Source organism: Paroedura picta, chromosome 7, assembly GCF_049243985.1.
Source record: "Paroedura picta isolate Pp20150507F chromosome 7, Ppicta_v3.0, whole genome shotgun sequence".
Lineage (NCBI taxonomy): Eukaryota > Metazoa > Chordata > Lepidosauria > Squamata > Gekkonidae > Paroedura > Paroedura picta.
The window spans coordinates 5122214-5143597 of NC_135375.1; the positions used below are offsets into that span (position 1 = coordinate 5122214).

Consider the following 21384-nt stretch of genomic DNA (forward strand, 5'->3'; position numbering starts at 1 on the left):
CCCGCCCCCCGCCCCTGCTCATTGGCCGCTCGCGCAAGCCCCGCTGACGTCCCCGCCTGAGCGGCCAATGGCTCGGCGGCGGGCGGCGGGGCGGCTCCGCCCCTTCCACGTGCAAGTGTGTGATGACCGCGGAGGGGCGGGGCTCGGAGGCGGGGCCGGCGCCGGATTGGGCGAAGGGGCGAGGGGCGGGGCCGCGGGGCTGCAGGAGGCGGATCCCCGCGGGAGACGGGCAGGGCAAAGCCGGGCAGCGCCCTCCGGTGGCCCCGGTCTCGGGGGTGGGAGGAGGGAACATGGGGCGCATGCTCAGATGCCGCTCGGCGGGGGGGGGGGGCGGGGGCTGAGAGCAGACCCAGCAGAAGGACGCCGAGCCTGGAAGGGGTGGGGGGGCAGTGTAAAAATGTGTTAAACATTTATTGGGCGCTATGGCCATCTGGTAAGGCAGCAGAAATGCAGTCTGAGGCTCTGCCCATGAGGCTGGGAGATCAATCCCAGCAGCCGGCTCAAGGTTGACTCAGCCTTCCATCCTTCCGAGGTCGGTAAAATGAGCACCCAGCTTGCTTGCTGGGGGGTAAACGGTCATGACTGGGGAAGGCACTGGCAAACCACCCCGTATTGAGTCTGCCATGAAAACGCTGGAGGGCGTCACCCCAAGGGTCAGACATGACCTGGTGCTTGCACAGGGGATACCTTTACCTATTAAGAGCCTCTTGTGGCGCAGAGTGGTAAGGCAGCAGGCATGCTGTCTGAAAGCTCTGCCCATGAAACTGGGAGTTCAATCCCAGCAGCCAGCTCAAGGTCGACTCAGCCTTCCATCCCTCCGAGGTCGGTAAAATGAGTACCAGCTTGCTGGGGGGTAAATGGTAACGACTGGGGAAGGTACTGGCAAACCACCCCGTATTGAGTCTGCCAAGAAAACGCTAGAGGGCGTCACCCCAAGGGTCAGACATGACCTGGTGCTTGTACAGGGGATACCTTTACCTTTATGGCCATCTGTCAGCCCACCCAATGAGGGGCCTGGGGGCGTGGGGTGGGGACGGCATGCCCACAGCTCGGCTTCCCAACCCAACCAGATCCTGCACAGTTACACCACTTAGAATCCTAGAGGTGGAAGGACCCTCAAGAGTCATCTAGTCCAGCCCGTGCACTAGGCAGGACACTCACAGCTTCCTGCCCACCCAGCCACCCGTGGGGGCCCCAGCTCCATGCCCGTGATTACTCCCCCCCCCCCTCCACCAGAATCCCTGGCCAGTTTGGCCTGCCAGAAATTTGCTTCCCAATTGCAGGGCCAGTACGGGGCCCAGAGTTACCATCGGCAGATCCCCTGTGTGTGTGTCAGGTCCGAGCCCTTGCTCCCAGGGAAAGAGCTCTGGACCCATGTGCTGAACAGGGAAGTGTTTTTTTTAAATTCCTACTGACTGCCATCTTGTTAATTGTATTAAGGGCTGTTTTTAGGTTTTTAACTGTGTTTTTATCATTTTAAACTGCCGCGAGTCAACCAAGAACAGCGGTATAGAAATAAAAAAAACATTTTTAATGAAGCCTGAAGAATGCTTCAGAGATTTCTCAACAGCAAAAAAGTTCAGACCGGCTTAGGTAGATGGATAAAATAGTCCTCAGGCTAAGAGCAGACAATAACCAAGAGCTTTTAAAAATAGGTCACAATGTTTAGGCCTTGTTGAAGTGATCCAGCTCGCAATGGGGCTGATAAAGCTGCAGTTTATTATTTGTTTTTTTGTCTAGGAAATTGTTTATGCTGCCTCTCCAGGGAACCTCCCCACGGCAGCTTACAAAATAAAATATAAAGCCAACATAAAACATTGCAAATTGTTCTGTTAGAACCCAGCACTGAAACCTCCTCCACAAAACAGAAGCATGAATGTCACTTCAACACTTTGAGTCCAGGGGCACCTTTGAGGCCCACTAAGTTTTATTTAAGGTAACAAGGTCTTGTTCAACACGCACACCAAAGCTCATACCTTCAACAAAACTGTTCTGCTGCTTCAGGCCAACACAGCCGGCTGCCCACTAGAATCAATAAATATTTTGAATGTTATAAAGAGGAGAGTTGCTGCCCTCTACTGAAGAGCTGGCAGATTATTCGCAAAGCCAGAGGCCCAGCAAGCGCCTGCAAGCCCTTCTCCTCACATCCCGGGTGTGGCAAGCGGAGAGCCACATGCTGGTGGTTATCAGAGTGCCCAGAACAAGGGCTTAGGCTGCAGCAGAGGCCCTGTGTTCTGTGTGTGGGCAGGCAAGAAAGCCACAAACAGATCCCTTTGCAAACTAATGTGGATCCTTTACTATAAGGAAATCAGGGTTGGCTTTGGTTGGCTACCTGAGTCTCAAAGCAGCTTACAATCGCCTTCCCTTCCTTTCTCCACAACAGAAACCCTGTGAGCTGAGAGGGTTCTAGAAGAATTGCTCTGTAGGAACAGCTCTAAGAGAACTCTGACTGGCCCAAAGTCCCCCAGCTGGCTGTATGTGGAGGAGGGGTGGGGAAACCTGGCTCTCCAGATTAGAGGCTGCCACTCTTAACCATGACACTAAACACGCTTTTAGAAGGTGTTTATTTTGCCCTGACCCAGGGCAGCAGTCACTGGTCCTCCTTTCTCTGTTTTGCCCTCATAACAACCCTGTGAGGTAGGTTAGGCTGAGGCAACATGACTAGCCCCAGGTCCCCCACTGAGCTTCAGTGGTAGAGGAAGGATCTCCTTGTCTGATGACACTCTGTACACTCAAGCAGCCCCCAGACTCAATCTGAACGAGTCTGCTGTACCGGACCCCAACGTGCGCATCATGTGCCAACGGGGCAGTATTTATTTATTTATTATATTTATATACCGCCCTCCCCGGGGGCTCAGGGTTCAGGGTTGCCAAGTGGGTCCCGCTGCCCTGTTCCACTGTGGAGCCCCCCAGGCTGGACTGGGCCAAGTTTCCGGGCTGCACCTGGAGACCGGCTGGGCCTTTGTGACAGCGTCTGCAGGCTGGGCAGGCAGCATGCGCGGGGGGAGGCAGCAGGAGGGAGGGTGTGGAGCGCTTGCCTGGCCAACATGGAGGCAGCTGGCGGCGGGGGCTTCTTCCTGGGTGGCTGGGAGCCCCAGGCCTTCCTCTTCCTCTTCAGCACCATCATCCTGGTCCTGGTCCTCTGCCTGGCCGGCAAGGCCCGGGGCCACCGCTGCTGCTTTGGGAAGAAGAGGATGTGCCTGTGGCTCCAGCCAAGCAGCCCCACCGATCCGTGCAGGACACGGGTGACACTCGTGGGGAGTCTGTGGTTCCCCCCAACACAGCAGGTGTGTAGGGGGTGGCCAATCCCATGGGGGAGGGGGTCTGGGGGGTCTCACATCTGGGGGTTGTAAACTGCCCACAGGTTTGGAAGTAGAGCCTCATGAGAGTGGGGATTGGGGAGGGGCATAGGGCCTACCCTCCCAAGCAGCCCTTTTCTCCTGGCATCCACTGTAATTCTGGGAGATCTCCTGGCCCTGCCTGGAGGTTATAGAATCATAGAATCATAGAATCACAGAGTTGGGAGGGGCCATACAGGCCATCTAGTCCAACCCCCTGCTCAACGCAGGACTAGCCCTAAGCATCCTAAAGCATCCAAGAAAAGTGTGTATCCAACCTTTGCTTGAAGACTGCCAGTGAGGGGGAGCTCACCACCTCCTTAGGCAGCCTATTCCACTGCTGAACGACTCTGACTGTGAAAATCTTTTTCCTGATATCTAGCCTATATCATTGTACTTGAAGTTTAAACCCATTACTGCGTGTCCTCTCCTCTGCAGCCAACAGAAACAGCATCCTGCCCTCCTCCAAGTGACAACCTTTCAAATACTTAAAGAGGGCTATCATGTCCCCTCTCAACCTCCTTTTCTCCAGGCTGAACATTCCCAAGTCCCTCAACCTATCTTCATAGGGCTTGGTCCCTTGGCCCCAGATCATCCTCGTCGCTCTCCTCTGTACCCTTTCAATTTTATCTACGTCCTTCTTGAAGTGAGGCCTCCAGAACTGCACACAGTACTCCAGGTGTGGTCTGACCAGTGCCGTATACAATGGGACTATGACATCTTGAGATTTTGGTGTGATGCCCCTGTTGATACAGCCCAAAATGGCATTTGCCTTTTTTACTGCTGCATCACACTGCCTGCTCATGTTTAGTTTACAATCCACAAGTACCCCAAGGTCTCGTTCACACACAGTGCTACCTAGAAGCGTATCCCCCATCCAGTAGGCATGCTTTTCATTTTTCTGACCCAGATGCAGAACTTTACACTTATCTTTATTAAATTGCATCTTGTTCTCATTTGCCCATTTTTCCATTGTGTTCAGATCTCGTTGAACTCTGTCTCTATCTTCCGGAGTATTTGCCAGTCCTCCCAATTTCGTGTCATCTGCAAACTTGATGAGTAGTCCCTCCACCCCCTCATCTAGATCATTAATAAATATGTTAAAAAGTACCAGGCCAAGCACCGAGCCCTGAGGTACCCTGCTACTCACCTCTCTCCAGTCTGATGAAACACCATTGACAACAACTCTTTGAGTGCGGTTCTCTAACCAATTCCCTATCCACCTGACTGTCCGAAGATCCAGATTGCAGTCCTTCAACTTATCCATCAGAATATCATGGGGAACCTTAGCAACCTTAGCTTTGCTATATCTCCCTGTTTCTGGATGCCAACAGCACAGCCCCCTTCCCTGTCTGAATCCACTGCCCTGGGATCTGTGCCAGGGCCCTTCCTTTGGAATGCAGCCTGGCCAAATGGGGGTGCTTTAGGACCCACGGCAGGGCCTTTTCTGCTGCTGGCCGAACCCTGTAGGAAGCCTCCCCCCTCCATCTGGCTTCAAGGGCCTTTGGTGTTGACTGTGGCACTCCCACTGCTGGTCCACTTCTCTTGCTCAGGGTTTCCATGCCCTCTGATTTCGTGTCCTTGGGCTTTTCATTCTACTGTCGTCCACCCTGGGGGCAGAGGTGCTCCAAAGGTGGGCCTAGAAATACACTTCAGAAACCCGGGGGTGGGAGTCTAGGTCTCTTTCCTTTAACAAACTTCGCAGCAAACACACAAAGTCTTTAAACTTGTATTAGAACCAAGTCTGGGCAGAAGCTTTTGGGTTCATGTTCTGTGGCTGGAGGTAGCTTTAAAGTCTTGTTACAGACACTCCTCAGGAGGAGAGCCGGAGACTCACGACGTTCTTGCAGAGCAGCCCTCCAGCCACTCAGTGAATCCACCAACCGATATCTGGGGGCTCATCTATCATCTAGTTGAAGTCACTGTTAGATTGTGGATATGTTATGTGAGAACCAGTTTGGTGTAGTGGTTAGGGGTGCGGACTTCTAATTTGGTGAGCCGGGTTTGATTCCCTGCTCCTCCCCCACATGCAGCGAGGTGGGTGACCTTGGGCGCGCCATGGCACTGATAAAAGGTGACTGAGCAGGAATATCAGGGCTCCCTCGCCCTTACCCACCCCACAGGTTGCCACTTTGTAAGTCGCTTTGAACCTCCTTTGGGTAGAGGAAAGTGGCATAGAAGAACTCTTCTTCTTCTTCTTCTTCTTCTTCTTCTTCTTCTTCTTCTTCTTCTTCTTCTTCTTCTTCTTCTTCTTCTTCTTCTTCTTCTTCTTCTTCTTCTTCTTCTTCTTCTTCTTCTTCTTCTTCTTCTTCTTCTTCTTCTTCTTCTTCTTCTTCTTCTTCTTCTTCTTCTTCATGGTGTTATTTGTTTAGACTGCTCTATATATTACCCCTCAATGTTTTATGTGAACCGCCCTGAGCCGCACGGGAGGGCAGTATAAAAATCTGATAAATAAATATGGAGTGCACCCTGCAAAGCGACCACTTCCTCCAGGGGAACTGATCTTTGTGATCTAGAGACTGGATGTAATCCCAGGAGATCTCCAGGCCCCACCTGGAGGCTGGCAACCCAGCCTCTCTCCCTGTCCCCTTGAAACTGCCCTTTTCACAGAGACATCCACGTGCTCCCCCCTCTGGCTACATGGAAGACTGACCGTTGTCAAGCCCCCCTGGACTCCTGAACAAACCCATTTCCTGACCCTCGAGGTCCAGCCCTGCCAGCCGATCCTGGGAGGGCAATATAGAAATCTAATAGGTAATAATAATAGTAATAATTCTATGTTCCTGGAGGACACGTCCGCTCTCCTTTTTCCCTGGAGAGCACAGGCCAGAGGCAGAAAATGCGATGTGAACAGGGCAGCCTGCCTGTGTCAAGGGATCTGCCAACATGTCCAGGGACAGCATCCTGCTCAGTCCTGCCAGCTGGAGGGCCACGAGGGGGAGGGACAGTGGGCCTTCTTGCTCTGTACAGGTCTGGACCTTCTGGTGAGTCTTTGGGCCTCACCCACTGCAGCTGTTCCTGGGCCTACCTGGGGGGAGATGCTGAGAAGGCCTTACCTGGGAGGCTGTGCTGAGATCCCGTGGTTGGGGGGAGGGGCAAGACTGGGGCTCCCCTTCCTGGGGAATAACAGTGCGGCCTCCTCTTTTCCCAGCAGGCTCATCAGGGGATCGGAAGCCGGGAAGCTGGAGAAGACACAGGAGGTAAAGCACACACACACACACACACCCCTGTGGCACCTGGAGTCACGCTGGCACCATCAGCCCAGCGGCTTCTTTGTGCCATCGCTGTTCCCTTCCCCTTGTAGGGATCCTAGTGCCCCCTTGCCGTGCCCCCTTCGCTCCACGGTCCACCATTCTGATGCCCCCTGAAGTTTCTCATGAATCCCCCGCGCCCACGTGTTCCCCCCCCCACTCCCCCCCTGTGGCCAAGCGTTCCGCATTTCCCTGGGGCTCTGCCCACGTCCTCACGGGGGGGGGGGGGGAGGGCTAATGCTCCTGCTTTGGCAAGGAAGGAGAACCAGGAGCTTTTTCCCTTGCAGGCTCCCAAGATCTGGCTGCTGGTGCTGCACAGGACTCCGCCCCTCAGGGGACCCGCCAGAGCTCCATCCGCTACCTGCTGTGTGACCACCGGGAGTGTGTCCTGTGTGCCCAAGTGGCAGAGGAGGCCTCCACAATGGTCCGCCCCCCGGGGACAGGCCCGCGGCTCGACACTGCCGCGCAAACCACCGGCCCTTGCGGCCAGCTGCGAAGTGGAGCCCTCCAGCGGGCCGGGCAATTTCCCGCAGAGCTTCAGCGAGCCCGCCCCCGCCCGCGGCCCCCCTCATCTCCCCCTGCGGGCCGCCAGCACGGGCCGCCGGTCCCGCCGTCCCTCGGGGAAGCAGCGGCCCCCTTTCCCCCTCTCCCTCCCCTGCTCCGCTGGGTGGATGTGGCCGAGGGTGGCCCTCTGCTCTTCCTTCTCCAGCACCACCGAGCTCTCCATCTCCGTCGGCAGCCGCACCAAGGGCAGCTCTTCTTCGGCCCAGTCCCAGCGGCTGTTCCACGCGGTGATTCTGCAGGAAAAGGTCTGCAAGTTCTGCTGCCAGGTGAAGAGTGACGCCTCCTCAGGCAGAGGATGGCCAAAGGGGGTCTTCCCGGAGAGGACCAGGCGCGCTCCCAGCCCGCATCCAGCAGCTGCCCCTGACAGACACCACGGGCAACGGGCGCGGGGAGAAGGACCACCATTCCTGGGGACCAAGAGGTCTCAGACGGATGGATTTGGTGCCGGGGACACGCCCTTCCCGGCAGAGGCCGCGCGTGCAAACCTGGAGCGCCACTTGCTGGCCAAGCGGATTCAGCACGAGCTGGGCCTGCCCCGGGCTCTGCTCAGATCTCTCAGAGCCTTTCTTCCCCCGGCTCCCGCGCCCCCTGCTGGCCGGCCCTTGAGGAGCCTTGCTGCAGCGCCAAGGCCTCCGGCCGTCCCGTCCCTCGGTGCGGAGGCCAAGCGGGAGCTGGAGCACCACCTCAGGAAGATGGTGCGGCTCAAGCGTTGGGGGCTGCCCCGGAGGGTCCAGGAGGCCCTCAGGCACATGAGGCCAGACTCTTGCCCCCCTGGAGACAGCGCCTTCCCAGAGGACCAGCAGCCCGTGCCAAGGCCGCTCCAGAGGGGGCCTTTGCAGAAGGACATGACCTTCCCGCCAGCCCCGGTCTTCCAGCCCGAGCTGCCTGCCCCTCCAAAGGCGGCGGGAGGAGAGGAAAGGGAATGGCCAGTGGCGGAGCCAAGCCCACAGGGCCGGTGTGACCGGCAGCCCTCCAGGAGGCGCACGTGCCAGAGGAAAGCAGACAAGGTGGCGCTGAAGACCAAATCTCGCTCCGTCCGGGCAGTGCCCCCAGGCCAAGTACCAAGCAAAGCGCCCACTCTGCCTCCCTGTCTGCCTCCCGCCCCAGAGGGAGGCCCCCCACAGCCCACGGCCCCCGCCGACCTGGACAGGCTGGAGCTCCACATCCTCTGGAAGAGGCTCCAGCACCACTGGGGCCTGCCTGGCTTGATACAGCGATCCCTGCATCACTTCCTGCCCGAAGCACCACCCCTGCCGGCGCCCCACCCTGCTCCCTCCCGGGGGAAAGTGAAAGTGTCCCAGGGGGCCGGCCGGCTGCCTTTCCTCCCGGGGGAGACCCAGAGGCATCTGGACGAGCACCTCAGGAGCCAGGTCCTGGCCAGGCGGTGGGGCCTGCCCCAGAGAGCCCTGCAGTCCCTCCGTGCCTTCATGCCCGAGTCTGCCCCGCACACCCAGAGGCCCAAGGAGAGAGAGAAGGGCCGTGCCTCGCCCAGAGCCAAGCGGTCTCCATCGGCAAGAGTGGCCAGGCCTCCAAAGAGCCATGTGGACGCGTTGGAGGAAGACCTCAGCTGGCGACAGAAGTGCCGAGCCGTGCAGAAACACTTGGCCAAGAAGGCCCTCGAGGTCCAGCTGGGGCTCCTCTGCCCCTTGGTCCAAAGCTCCCAAGAAGCCGTCGGCCGAGGGAGGAAACGGGCCCTGCCCAGAATGGTCCCCCGAGGCCCCAGGGTGGCTCAGCCACGATGCCAGGAGGTTCCCTTTGTGGATCCGGCCGGCCTGGACCGGATCCGACTGAACCTCACCCACAAAAACCTGGCCTACAAGTGGGGCCTGCCCACGCTCTACCGGACCTCCCTGGCCCGCCTCTGCGACGGCCCGGTGCCCCCCGCACCCCCTTCCCTCCCTCCCCCCCGAGCGGCCGGGGCAGACTTCAGCCCGAGGGAGACCCAGTTTGTTGGCAAGCAGACCCGGGAGGAGCTGGAGTGGCACGTGAAGAGGAGGCAGCTGCAGCACAGGTGGGGGCTGCCGGGCCTGGTCCAGAGGTCCCTCCGCAGCTTTCTCCCAACCCCGTTGCCGCTGACCCCCGCAAGACCCGGGCCCGAGAGGGTGCGGGTTTCCCGGCAGCGACTCTCCTTCCTCAGCAAGGAGACCGAGCAGAAGCTGGACCTGAATGTGCGGAAAAGAGTCCTCCTGCAGCAGTGGGGGCTGCCGCGGGTGGTCCTCCGATCCCTGAGGGCTCTGGGCCCAGAGACAGAGCTCCGGCCACCGGGGAGGGAGGCCAGCGGTCCTCCTCTAGCGCCTCCCTCTGGACCTTCCCAGGGGCTCAGGACCTTCCCAGGGGCTCTCGACGGCCACAGTCAAGCCAGGCCAAGAGCGGCTGCCACCCCCCACCGGGCCTCGCGGGGCCCCAGGGCAGGGCCCCAGGATCCGGAGACAATGGCCCACCACGTGGCCCGGAAGTCAGTAGAGGTGCAGCTGGGCGTTCTCCCCCCCGTGGCCCGGCAGTCTTGGCGGCTCTTCTCCCTCGCCAGGAGGCAGCCTCTCCCCAGGTGGATCCCCCGAGGCCAGGGGGCCCTGTGCCCTCGCCGGGGCTTCCTGCCTTTCGTGCCCAGGGGGGATGTGGACAGGATCCAGGTGGCCATCTCTCGGCACCGCTTGGCTTCGCTCTGGGGGCTGGGCCTGCACTACGTGGGGGCCCTTGCTGGGGTGGGGCCCAAGCCCCCCCGCGCCCCGCTCATGCCTAGACACCCGTCCGTGGCGTTCCGGGAGAGGCCTACGCCCTTCTTCCCCAGGCAGGGCAGGGAGGCCCTCGAGCTGAACATCCAGAGGAAGCGGCTGCAGCATGAGTGGGGCCTCCCAGCCCTTGTCCAGAAGTCCCTGAAGGCCCTCGTGGAAGGGCTCCCCTCACTGCCAGCCCCAGCGTGGCCAGAGACCCACGTGAACGTGCTGCCCGAGGAGCTCCCCTTCCTGCCCCAGAGCACCCTCCGCCACCTGGAGCTCCACGTGCAGAAGATGAAGCTCCATCGCCAGTGGGGGCTGCCCAGACGAGCCCTTCAGTATCTCCGGGCACTGCGGCCACAGGCCGGAAGCCACGTCCGTGGGGAACGAGGGGCACAGGCACACTACAGCCGTGACACGTGCCCATTTTGCTCCGCCCAGGGGGATTGGGGCGCAGGGCCCAGCACCCAGAGAGCAGGACGGGCTGCCCGCCGAGGTCTGTCGCCCTTCACGCTGGGGCCCAGGATGCTCGGGATACTGAAGCACCACACCGCCAGAAAGTGCATGGAGGTGCGGCTGGGAGCTTTTCCGGCTTTGGCTCGAGAATCTTGGAGACGAGGAGCCCTCCAGCAGCCTCTGCCCAAGCTGCTGCCCCCCGGCCGGACCCCTCTGCAGCCACGGAGCCCCTTCCTGCCCTTTGCCCGGAGAGAAGACGTGGACCGGATTGAGCTGGCTGTGCGGCACAGCCACCTGCGGGCCCTGTTCGGACTGGGCACGCGTTTCGTGGAGGCAGCAGCTGCCCTGGCGCCCAGGCTCTCCCCCCAGCCCCGCGCCCCCCGCGTCAGGGCTGTCGTGTTCTCCGAAGCAAAGACGCCGTTCTTGGCAGAGCAGGACAGAGAAGCCCTGGAGCGGCTGGTGAGGAGGAAGCGGCTGCAGCACCTGTGGGGCCTCCCTGGCCTCGTCCGGAGGGCGCTTGCTGCCTTCATGCCCACAGCCCCCTCGGCACCCACCTGCCCAAAGGCCGGGATCCTGGTCCAGACTCACGAGCAGGAGCTGCCCTTCTTGTCTCCAGAGCACCGCAGGGCCTTGGAGCTCCACCTCCAGAAGCTGAAGATCCAGCGCCAGTGGGGGCTCCCTGGCCGAGTCCTGAAGTCCTTGAAGATGCTTCTCCCCTCAGGCAGCACGGTGGGAAGTAGCAGCACCCCCCCAATAAGTCTCCCACCACCTTCTGCTGAACACAGCACTCACCCAGGAAGTGGGCCCCACAAGGAGGAGAAGCAGCTGTCCCTCCTAGCCCCCCCGAAGCGTTCCTTGCCCCGCCCAGCCTTCCCCACTCACCCGGTCACCAGAGGGAAGAAGAATGTTCCCAGGGTGGGTGGGCTTCTGGGGGCAGCACAGCTTCGCAGGAAAGGCAGGGAAGAGCCAGCCCTCCCACTGCCGTTCTTCTTCAAGCACGGAGCAGGGCGCTCCGACCCCAAGAAGAGTGCCAACAAGAAGCTGTCCCTCATTGGCTCGATCCTAGAGAAGAAACTGCACCTGGAGCATGGCCTCCACACTTGGCTGCTTGACCAGGAGAAGCAGAGAGGGCTCTGGAGGGACCAGGATGGGAAAGGGGGCTACCGGGGGGCTGGCCGCTCTGTGCTGCTGCTGCGGGGCGCTGGACCTGCAGGCACCGTGAGGCGGGAAGAAGGCCAGGGGGGTCGCCGTCTGGGGGCAGGCTCTGCCAGAGAGAAGGCCCTGAGTCCGGCTCACCCCCCCAGATCACAGGCCTTTCAGGCAGGCAGGATGAAGCCCCTGGTCAGGCGGGAAGGAGACTCAGGAAAGCCCAGGGGGAAAAGCCAGGCTTTGGGGTTAGACAGAATCGGCAGCAGAGAGATGGGCAGGGGAAGAGGCCTGACACCCATGGCAAAGGGGGGAAAGCAAGGCTACATCCACAGAGGAAGAAGAGAACAGAGGCTGAGCAACAAGGAGTGGCGATTGGGTGGCACAGAGCAAAGCTCAGCCCTCAAGGGATGGCCGTCGACCCCCAAGGAGCAGAGACCACGTAGCGGGGAGAGAATCCCAAGCAGCAAGGAGCAAAGACCAGACATGGCAGTGAGGAGACCTGGCACTGAGGAGCAGCAAGCAGCAAGTGTGGAGCAGAGGTCAAGAAGCAAGGAGAGGAGGCTGAGCAGTACGGAGAGGATGCCGGGCAGCAAGGAGCGGACCCTGAGTAGTGAAGAGCAGAGACCAGGCGGCAAGGGGGGGATACCAGCCAGTGAGGATCAGAGACCGAGCAGCAAGGAGCGGACATTGGGCAACAAGGAGCAGACACCGAGCAGCAAAGAGCGGAGACCGAGCAGCCAGGAGCGGAGACCGAGCAGCAAAGAGCAGTGGCCGAGCAGCCAGGAGCGGAGACCAAGCATCAAAGGGCAGAGGCCGAGCAGCAAGGAGAGGAGACCGAGCAGCAAAGAGCGGAGACCGAGCAGCAAAGAGCAAAGGCCGAGCAGCAAGGAGAGGAGACCGAGCAGCAAAGAGCGGAGACCGAGCAGCCAGGAGCGGAGACCGAGCAGCACAGAGCAGTGGCCGAGCAGCAAAGGGCAGAGGCCGAGCAGCCAGGAGCGGACATTGGGCAACAAGGAGCAGACACCGAGCAGCAAAGAGCGGAGACCGAGCAGCCAGGAGCGGAGACCGAGCAGCAAAGAGCAGTGGCCGAGCAGCAAAGGGCAGAGGCCGAGCAGCCAGGAGCGGAGACCAAGCATCAAAGGGCAGAGGCCAAGCAGCAAGGAGAGGAGACCGAGCAGCAAAGAGCAAAGGCCGAGCAGCAAGGAGAGGAGACCGAGCAGCAAAGAGCAAAGGCCGAGCAGCAAGGAGAGGAGACCGAGCAGCAAAGAGCAAAGGCCGAGCAGCAAGGAGAGGAGACCGAGCAGCAAAGAGCAAAGGCCGAGCAGCAAGGAGAGGAGACCGAGCAGCAAAGAGCAAAGGCCGAGCAGCAAGGAGAGGAGACCGAGCAGCAAAGAGCGGCGGCCAAGCAGCAAGGAGAGGAGACCGAGCAGCAAAGAGCAAAGGCCGAGCAGCAAGGAGAGGAGACCGAGCAGCAAAGAGCGGAGGCCGAGCAGCAAGGAGAGGAGACCGAGCAGCAAAGAGCAGAGGCCAAGCAGCAAGGAGAGGAGACCGAGCAGCAAAGAGCGAAAGCCAAGCAGCAAGGAGAGGAGACCGAGCAGCAAAGAGCGAAAGCCAAGCAGCAAGGAGAGGAGACCGAGCAGCAAAGAGCGGAGACCAAGCAGCAACGAGCGGCGGCCGAGCAGCAAGGAGAGGACAGCAGGCAATAAGGGGCAGACACTGAGCATGAAGGAGAAGACACTGGGCAGTAAGGAGCAGAGACCGAGCAGCCAGGAAAGGGTACCAAGCAGCCAGGAGCAGAGACTGAGCAGCAGGGAGGGGAGGCCAGGCGGCCCGGAGCAGAGACTGAGCAGCAGGGAGGGGAGGCCGGGCAGCCAGGAGCAGAGACTGAGCAGCAGGGAGGGGAGGCTGGGCAGCCAGGAGCAGAGACCCGGCAGTGAGGAGCAGCGATCAAGAAGCAAGGAGAGATCAAGCAGCAGAAAACACAGATAAGAAAGATCCAGCAGCAGACCGGGAAGATCATGAGGCTGAGTACCAACCTCCAGCAGCAGAGAACAACAAGCCCCCCGGCTGGGCCTGACGGCAAGGGGACCCCAGCAGCAAGGCCAAGCAGGCGAGCCCCCAGGACAGGGAACTGGCACAGGGCAGTGGAAAGGGACAGGCTTGCTGACACCAGGCCACTCGGAGCAATATCTGAGAGTGGGAGGGAGATCTGGAAGGAGAGACACTCGCCAGCCAGGACAGCCCAAGCGCCAGGCTAAGTTGGATGCGGCTTCTGGGTCGGGGACTCCCGTGACCAGTCCAAGTGCCCTGTTTGGTGGACCGGGGCTGGGGGGGTGGGGGGTGGGGGTGGGGCGACAGGCGGGAGATTCCAGCAATAAACGCTCCTTCACGAGCACCTTGCTTGCCAGCCCCGGAGGGATCCTGTGCCTGTGCCCAGCAGCATTCGGGTTTCCGCTTGCATAGAGACTCCCAAAAGGTCACTGGTCATTCGTGGGGAGGGACTATGGCTCAGAGGCAGAAGGTCCCGTGTTCCATCCCAGGCTGCATCTCCAGTTCAAAGGGCCAGACCCTGGAGAGCCCGTGCCAGTCGGAGCAGACAGGACTGCCTGTGACTGGCTCTGGAAAAGGCAGCGCTCCCCTTGGGGGAAGCATTGCAAAGCCCTACGATGTCAGCCAGAGGTTCCCCTAATGCTCGGCCAGCACTCTGTTTGCTGCTTTTAAGGAAGGCTTCCCCTGCTGGGCTGGGAGCCGAGGGGGCAGGTCAGAGAAAGCTGGACTGAGCTCCCCCAGAGCGAGGCCTCAGACAGCAGACGTGCTTCCCGAAAGGCAACCGGAACCCGCCCCCCCCCCCCCGCAAGGGGCCAGGGCTCTGTGGTGACCGGCCTGGCAGGCAGAAGGGCCCCGGTTCCGCCCCTGAGGTAATCTCCAGTCCAAAGGGCCAGGCAGGAGGGGAGGGAAAAGGCATTTCTCTGCCGGAGACCCCCAAAGCCCCTGCCAGCCGGAGCAGACAAGACTGGCCTGGAGAGCCAAGCGTCTGGGCCTGGACAAGGCAGTGAGTGTCATGTGTGTTCATGGGAGGCTGGGTTGTTATCTCCCTGGCCCAGAGTGGCTTTCAGGCTTCAAATCAGTTAGCAGTGCCCCCCCCCCCCCCGAGCCCTGGCTTCTGGGGTGGTGATGGTAAAGCTGACTTCTAAGAACTAGAGTGCAGGTCTCTCTGGCCCATAGGCTGGCAGTGGGGACATCTCTGATCTGTATTTATGGCTAACAGTTTCTTTCTGGCCTATGATTTGTAAAAGACCTCTGACGGATCAGCTGCCCCCCTGGAACCTGTTCAGGCAGAGCTGACCCAGTTTACCACAGACAGACAGGAGAGCCGGTACAGAGATGGAGGTAATTCCTAAGAAATACACAAGGTTTTATATGAGTTGAGGTTTGGGTGGGCAGTAGGCCTGGCAAAGCTTGTCCCCTCCCTTGTATGGAAATGGGCAGCCCAGCATTTCTTGAGCCGTCAATTTGGTGTAGTGGTTAGGAGTGCGGACTTCTAATCTGGCATGCCAGGTTCGATTCTGCGCTCCCCCACATGCAGCCAGCTGGGTGACCTTGGGCTCGCCATGGTACTGATAAAACTGTTCTGACCGAGCAGTGATATCAGCGCTCTCTCAGCCTCACCCACCTCACAGGGTGTCTGTTGGGTGAGAGGAAGGGAAGGCGACTGTAAGCTGCTTTGAGACTCCTTCGGGTAGGAACCAACTCCCCCTCCTCCTCCTCCTCCTCCTCCTCCTTCTTCTTGGGGTGTAGCTGGGCCCTCGCCAGCCACTCGGGTTCTTTTGAGTTGTGCCCTGGGCTGCCCCAAGTCTCTGCGTGGTGATGTCCATGGAGGGTGATGTGCGTGGGGGACTGCCTCTGCCACCAGCCCTCTCTGGGTATCTGCTGCTCAAGAGTGGAGCATCTCGCACTCGGCACCAGGGTGACAGAACAGGCCGGTGCTCCCAGAGGCCAGGCCCAGGCCCTCCTGCCTGCTCTTGTGGTGGCCCATAGTGAACAGTGGGCTCACTCAGGCGGGGAGTCGCTTGTGCGCCAAACATCGGCTCTTTCTTAGATCACACATAACTCAAGTGCACAGCCCATCCCCCGGAACTCGTATACAGTCCGGGGGTCCCACCGAAGCCTGCGCTGGGCCCGGTGCCAGTTCCCCAAGTCCAGCCTGTTTGGGGGGCCATTGTGCTGGCCAATGACCATTGGGAGTCCCTGATGTTTGGGCCGTGTTTCTCGCTCTGGGGTTCCACTAAACGGCCTGCACACCAGTCCACACACCACGAGAGAGCCGTCACTGCCTGAGGGCCGCTAAAGATCTCTCTCTCCTTGTCCATCTTTATTCCTCCTGGAACCAAAAGCCCCCCCTCCCCCCCCCCGGAACTGCTCTGTGATCTGGGCCATTCTGGGGGAAAGAAAAGTGAGGAAGGGGGTTGCTGATCCCCCCCCCCCACACCATCATAGTACAAATAATTTCCCAAGTGGTTGCTTTGAAACCTGCCCGGCACGGGGAGACGTTTCTTGACAAGCAGCACTGAAGCTTCACCGAGTTGCCACCTCTCCTTTACTGCTGCCAGCTGGAGCTACGTGACCTCTTGCAACATCACCATTTCAAGCTATTGTGCTCCAGGAATGGTGAGCTCAGCCTCTGCGTCTCCCACTTACTCCATTTCAGGTAGCAAGACCGACTAGATGTGCATTTTCGGAGGCCAGTCTTACAGCATTCAAAATATAAACGAGTTGAATCGATTTAAAAATACGCGTGTGCTGCTCAAGAGGCTGAGCAAGGGTACAAAGAAAAGGTGAAAGCACATAATCCTCTTCCCCTGTCCTCAGAACTGATCCCAAACAATGTTTAAGCAGCAGGACAAGGGTTGAGTCCAGGGGCCCCTTTTAAAACCACAAAGTTTTATTCTGGGCAGAAGCTTTTCTACTCCAAAGAAGCCCATGTGCACACAAAACCTTTCATCCAGATTGAGATGTTGTCGGTCTACAAGGTACCCCTGGACTTTGTGCAGCTGCTTCAGACCAACGCAGGATAATCTTGATAGGCAGCTTGCACACTGTTTTCTCCGTCCTGTTATCTTTATTCGAGTTCTGTAATCCCCTCGGAGTCTCTGTGAGACAGGTGGGCTAAAAATAAAGACCCCAGGAGGAGAAAGAAGTGGCTCTCCAGCAAGGCCTAGGCGGCACAGAAGAGGGTAGGAATACAAGATTAGTTGTGTTGTCTTACTTAAACTCTATCACGTTGCTTTAAATGCTGCCATCGGCTTTCACTCTCAGCAAGAAAGCCAGATAATAAATCAACCAACAAAGAAATACCAAAATAAACAGATTTTCTAATACATTTTTTTTGTAGTGTAACACAGCTTCTCTCTGAGGAGGCAGCTTAGGTGATTCATTTACTTCATTTATACCTTCTATTTTACCTTCACAACACCCCTGTGATGTTGGTTAGGCAGGAAGTGTGTAGCTGTCCCCAGGTCACCCAATGAGCTGTGGGGCAGAGTGAGGGTTCGAAGCAGAGTCTCCCCCGTGCTGTAACCACTACACCAGCCAGCCTCCACGTTCAGTTTTGTGGACTTTCCTGCACATTTTCCACTGGCGTTTCAGGGCATGTTTTGCTGCTCCACCAGCTGGAGGCTGAGGTTTCCTCTTTGTTCCAGGAGAGGAAATGAGTCCCGCGCACTCCAGGGGTCCGGAACATCCCTGAGGGAAGCTCAGAGACCAGGAAGGCTGCCAGGCGCCTGGGCGGTGCAGTCCAACAGCCTGTTCTCTTCAAAGGCGGAGAATCCTGACTTTAGTTGTCTCGGCAGCTAAGTGCCCTCAGCTCCCCCCATGCACTGGCCTGATGTGGCTCTGAAGAAAGCCCTTGAGTCGGCATAGGAGAAGCCCGGAGTCATCCCAAGAGTTTTTCTCCTGGCGCGTCCTGAGCTGGCTGGGATCTGAGTGAGCTGCTTGTCCCAGTGGCCCCATGGGAAATCCCGGGGCCGCCCTGGGACTGCTGCCCCATCTCCGCACTTCACAAACCTCCTTCCCTGCAGGACGCCTGGGTGGGACCCTTGAGGCTTTCCTGCTTGTGGGAATGAACCGCGCTGGAATGTCCGGACTGTGGACATGTGCAGGAGTGGGAGCGTGCATATCTGAGCAGAAGGTAAGGGGTGTCCCTTGCAGCGATCTCCAGGCCCCCCCTGGCGCACCCCCCGTTGGAAGGCTGCCATCGCCCCCCAGTTCTGCCCGCTTCTGGAGCCGAGGTGTGGCCTGAGGCAGTTGCTAGGGGATGGCTCAACAAAGCAGTTGCCGTGGCAGCGCCAGTCCCGTTGCTGCCCCGAGTCCCAGCAGGGCCGCTGAATCTCGCCCGGCTGGGCTGGAGCACCCCCGGCTGCCGCTGCCAGAGCCGTTCTTGAGGAATCTGAGGAGGCTGCTCACACTGCCAGTCCAGCAAAAGGATGCAGACAGCCAACCAAGCACGGCGCCCACAGCGGCCCATGGGCATACGCGGGCAGAGCGCTCCGGGGAAGCTACGCCCAGCCGGGTGCCGGAGTGGAGCCGTGCCTGTGCAGGCTGCTGAGCCAGCCGGAAAAGGGATGCGGGAAGGTCACGGGGGGGGGGGGCGGCGGCACAGGAATGCATTCAGCACTCAAGCCCACTCCAGCCCGGGAACAGCCTCACCCCGGGTGGAAAGGGACGCCATCCAGAGCCCCCATGTCGCGCACAGGTGCCCAAGCAACAGCAAAGGCTGCCTGCTGCCCCAGGGGCGTGCCCCCTCTGAAGTCCCCGTGGGGCACGTGGCGCTGACGGCAGGCAGGGCCATGGGGAGACAGGGAGGGCCTTCTCTAGGGCAGCAGGCAGGTTGGTTTGGGGCTGGAGACGGAGTCGAGGAGCAGGGGCTGCCCCAGTCCTGCTTCACCACCTGCACAGAGGCGAGCAGAAATCATTTGCCAGGAGAAGCAGCATCCAGGGCTGGACAGGCAAGGGACGATTGGCCATGCCAGTGTGGGTGCCGCTCACAGGGGCGTGATTGGTGCCTGCTGCCAACTTTGCCAGGGACTCAACCAGCATGCCGGCCTGACCTCTGCTGGTTCCTTGCGGAAGGCGCCTGCCGCGGAGGGTCCTCAGGGGGAACACTGGCCAGCAGGGAGGCTCCTGCACCAGCACAGGCTCCCCACTGATGCCCGTCTGGCCCTCAGGATTGTGCTGCCTGTCTCTTGGTTGTCGAAGAAGAAAATGCTTGGGGAAGAACCATGGGGCCAGTCCGGATCTGTTTTCTAATTTAAAAATAAATTATTTTTTTTATGTGCAAACATTCGTGCACAGTGTAACATTTCAGAACCTGATGTATTGATGCAGTTTGGATATCATGACTAGCAGCAAAGACCGTTGCATCTGACCATACTATGGGCACGAGCCACACCCCACGGGCAGGCCAGGCGAGGCCTGGGTGGGCATTCTCGGGGTGGGAGGGAGAGCGCTGGTGGGGACGCAGGCCTTTCTGCCACCATGCGCAAAAGGGACACCAAAGCCCCCAGAGGGCTCAGTGGGCGCTTTACAGGGGAGGAAGCACCGGAAGGACCCGGCTCCTCCTGCTGCTGGCTGAGGCCTGGAGAGGGCAGGTTGGGTGTCTTGTGGGGCAGGAGGGGGGGCACCGGCAGGGACCTGGTTCCTCCCACCACCAGCAAGGGACTCCAAGCAGTGGCTGGACAGAGCCTTCTCCTGGATGCTGGAGGCTGATTCTGCCTTGAACCTGGGGGTGGACTAGACGGCCTCCTAGCTCTCGGGTGCCCTGCAGACAGCCATTGGCCCCCTGGTTGCCTGCTCTGAGCAAGGGTGTCGCTCCTTCTCAGGGCTCCAGTCCCTTGAGCTTCCGGGTGCTGCTGATGCCTCACCCAGGCGGCCTGACCACACACGGAGGCTGGGCCTTGAGTCACAAGTTGTGCCTCTCCTGGGGCTGAACTGGGCTTTTCCTTGTTTGCTTTTCCAGTGAGAAGCAAACGGCGGGGAAAGGCAAACAGGGACAGGTGGCTGCAGGTGAGGCAGGGGCTACATCAGGGTGAAGCCGGCTGCGACTGGGAGGAAGGGGGTGTTTTGCCTCCCTCCCCGTGTGGCCTGGTCTTCTCTGCCCCTGGGCTGGCTGGGAAAAAGGCCCTGTCCAGAGCGTGCAGTGGCAGCCCCCTGCATCCGAGGCCTCCTGGGGAGGCTAGCTGGATTCTGCTCATTGTCAGCCCCCCCCCCCCATCCAGGCAGGGGACCTTCAGCTGCCCAGCTTCAGGCTGGCTCTCTGCCAGAGGCTCACCCCAGCGTTTGAGGGCACGGCTTCACAGGACCCCCCCCCAATCCACCTGCAAACTCAGCACTAGCAGCTCAGCGGCAGGCAGAGCCACTGGGTCCCTCTGGGCATGTCCAGTGACAGCCAGCCCTGCCCGCGATCCCAACTAGAGGAGCCATCCAAGCGGGCTAGACTGGGAAGAAGTTCCCACAGGGTCGGTTGGGGGGGGGGCGCAGCCTGCTTCACCCTCAGACAACTTGGCAAGCGGGACAGAGACCCAGCAGAGCGGGACCAGCCGTGCTCGCAAGCCAGCCTAGACTGACCAGGGAGATAGTGGGAAGGCAGGCAGGGAGCCCCACTGACCAAGGCCGGAGCTTGCGGACACGGGAAGGCCCAGCTGTGTGTCCAGCATTTCCCTCTCCGGAGGGATGGCTGTGCCTCCCCCCCCACAGGAAGAGCCTCCCTCAGCATAAGGCTGCCTGCCTGGTGCCACCTGGGGGGGGGAGCCTCACAAAACAGTAGAGATCTAGTTCGGTGCCATCTTCATGCTGCTGCTCAGGGAAGGTGGGAGCGCTGTAAACACCATGCAGCATCACAACAGGTTAAAAACGGATTCCTTCAACTGAGGCCCCCAGATGGAGGGGGGGGGGTTGGTGTCAGGGGCCGATCCTTCCACAAGGTCTTTAGTTAGATGGTGGGGGGGGGGGGGGATTGCCAGCATCAGTCCTTTAAAAAACAAACAGGAGGTTATGAATCAGCCGGGGGAGGAAGGAAGCAAAGTGCTTTCAAAGAACGACATAAAACTGGCTCTCCCTGCATGACAAAGAATTTGGGAAGGAGACAAAAACGGGGGCTGAAGGCCCACCTTGGGAAAGCAAAGGGCGGCTCCTGGAAGGGCCGTGAGCACCCCGGAACTGGTCACTCGGAACCACTTTTGGCCCTTCCCCACAGCACAATCCCCTTGCAAAGTGGGCTGGAAGGGGGTCGGTGTGAAGGCCCAGCCACGGGAAGGTGCGTGGGTTTGGGGGGGGGAGACGGGAAGAAGCCGTCACTGGCCCACGTTCTTAGTCCAAATTAGTTCGCTTGGAAGCAGAGAAAAACTGGAGAGTTAGAGAACTTAAAAACAAAGATGGGGAGGAAATCAGGCGATCCCTGATGGGAACCCATCCCAGGCGCCTTGTGGTGGTCCCTCTGGAAGGCCTGCAGGGGGCGCCCTTCCCTCCGGGCGCCAGAAGCAGCAGTCTTGCCGTGCAGCAGGGCGCAGGGCACCCACGGAGGCTATCTTCCGCGGGCGAAGCCCCACTCTGGCGCTGCGCTCCTGCCCCGGAGAGACTCGCTCTGAGAAGACGCCGCCATTATTCCAACAGCCCCCCCCCCCCCGGCAGAGAGATCTGGGAGACCCCCCACCCCCACCCCCACCCCCACCCCCACCCCCACCCCCACCCCCACCTTCCGGTGGGTCTGGAGCAGCACAAGGGAGGGCGCGGCCGGGCCGGGGCCAGCTGCTGTGCCTCCAGCGCGCCTCCCTCCTGGGGGGCCAGGAAGCATCCCGGGGTCTCAAGGCTTGAATTTGCGGCCCCCTTTCCGGAGCCCCGAAGCGGCGCCCCTGTTTG

General features: G+C 59.8%; 1 protein-coding gene across 2 annotated transcripts; it reads left to right on the top strand.

The window, feature by feature from the left end:
• Positions 1–2365: 2365 nt before the first annotated feature.
• Positions 2366–13791, top strand: LOC143842022 (uncharacterized). 2 transcript variants are annotated; one of them, XM_077346620.1, is made up of 3 exons: positions 2366–3287; positions 6490–6538; positions 6877–13791. In XM_077346620.1, the coding sequence occupies exon 3, from the start codon at positions 7261–7263 to the stop codon at positions 13459–13461; it is 6201 nt and encodes a 2066-aa protein (XP_077202735.1). In that variant the 5' UTR covers positions 2366–3287; positions 6490–6538; positions 6877–7260; the 3' UTR covers positions 13462–13791. The 2 variants fall into 2 exon arrangements, with proteins under 2 accessions (XP_077202735.1, XP_077202736.1); XM_077346621.1 differs by having other exon boundaries at positions 6493–6538.
• The last annotated feature ends 7593 nt before the right edge of the window (positions 13792–21384 follow it).

Excerpts from the sequence above, each read along its gene's own strand:
- LOC143842022 (XM_077346620.1), top strand. The coding sequence starts at position 7,261 with ATGTGGCCGAGGGTGGCCCTCTGCTCTTCCTTCTCCAGCACCACCGAG.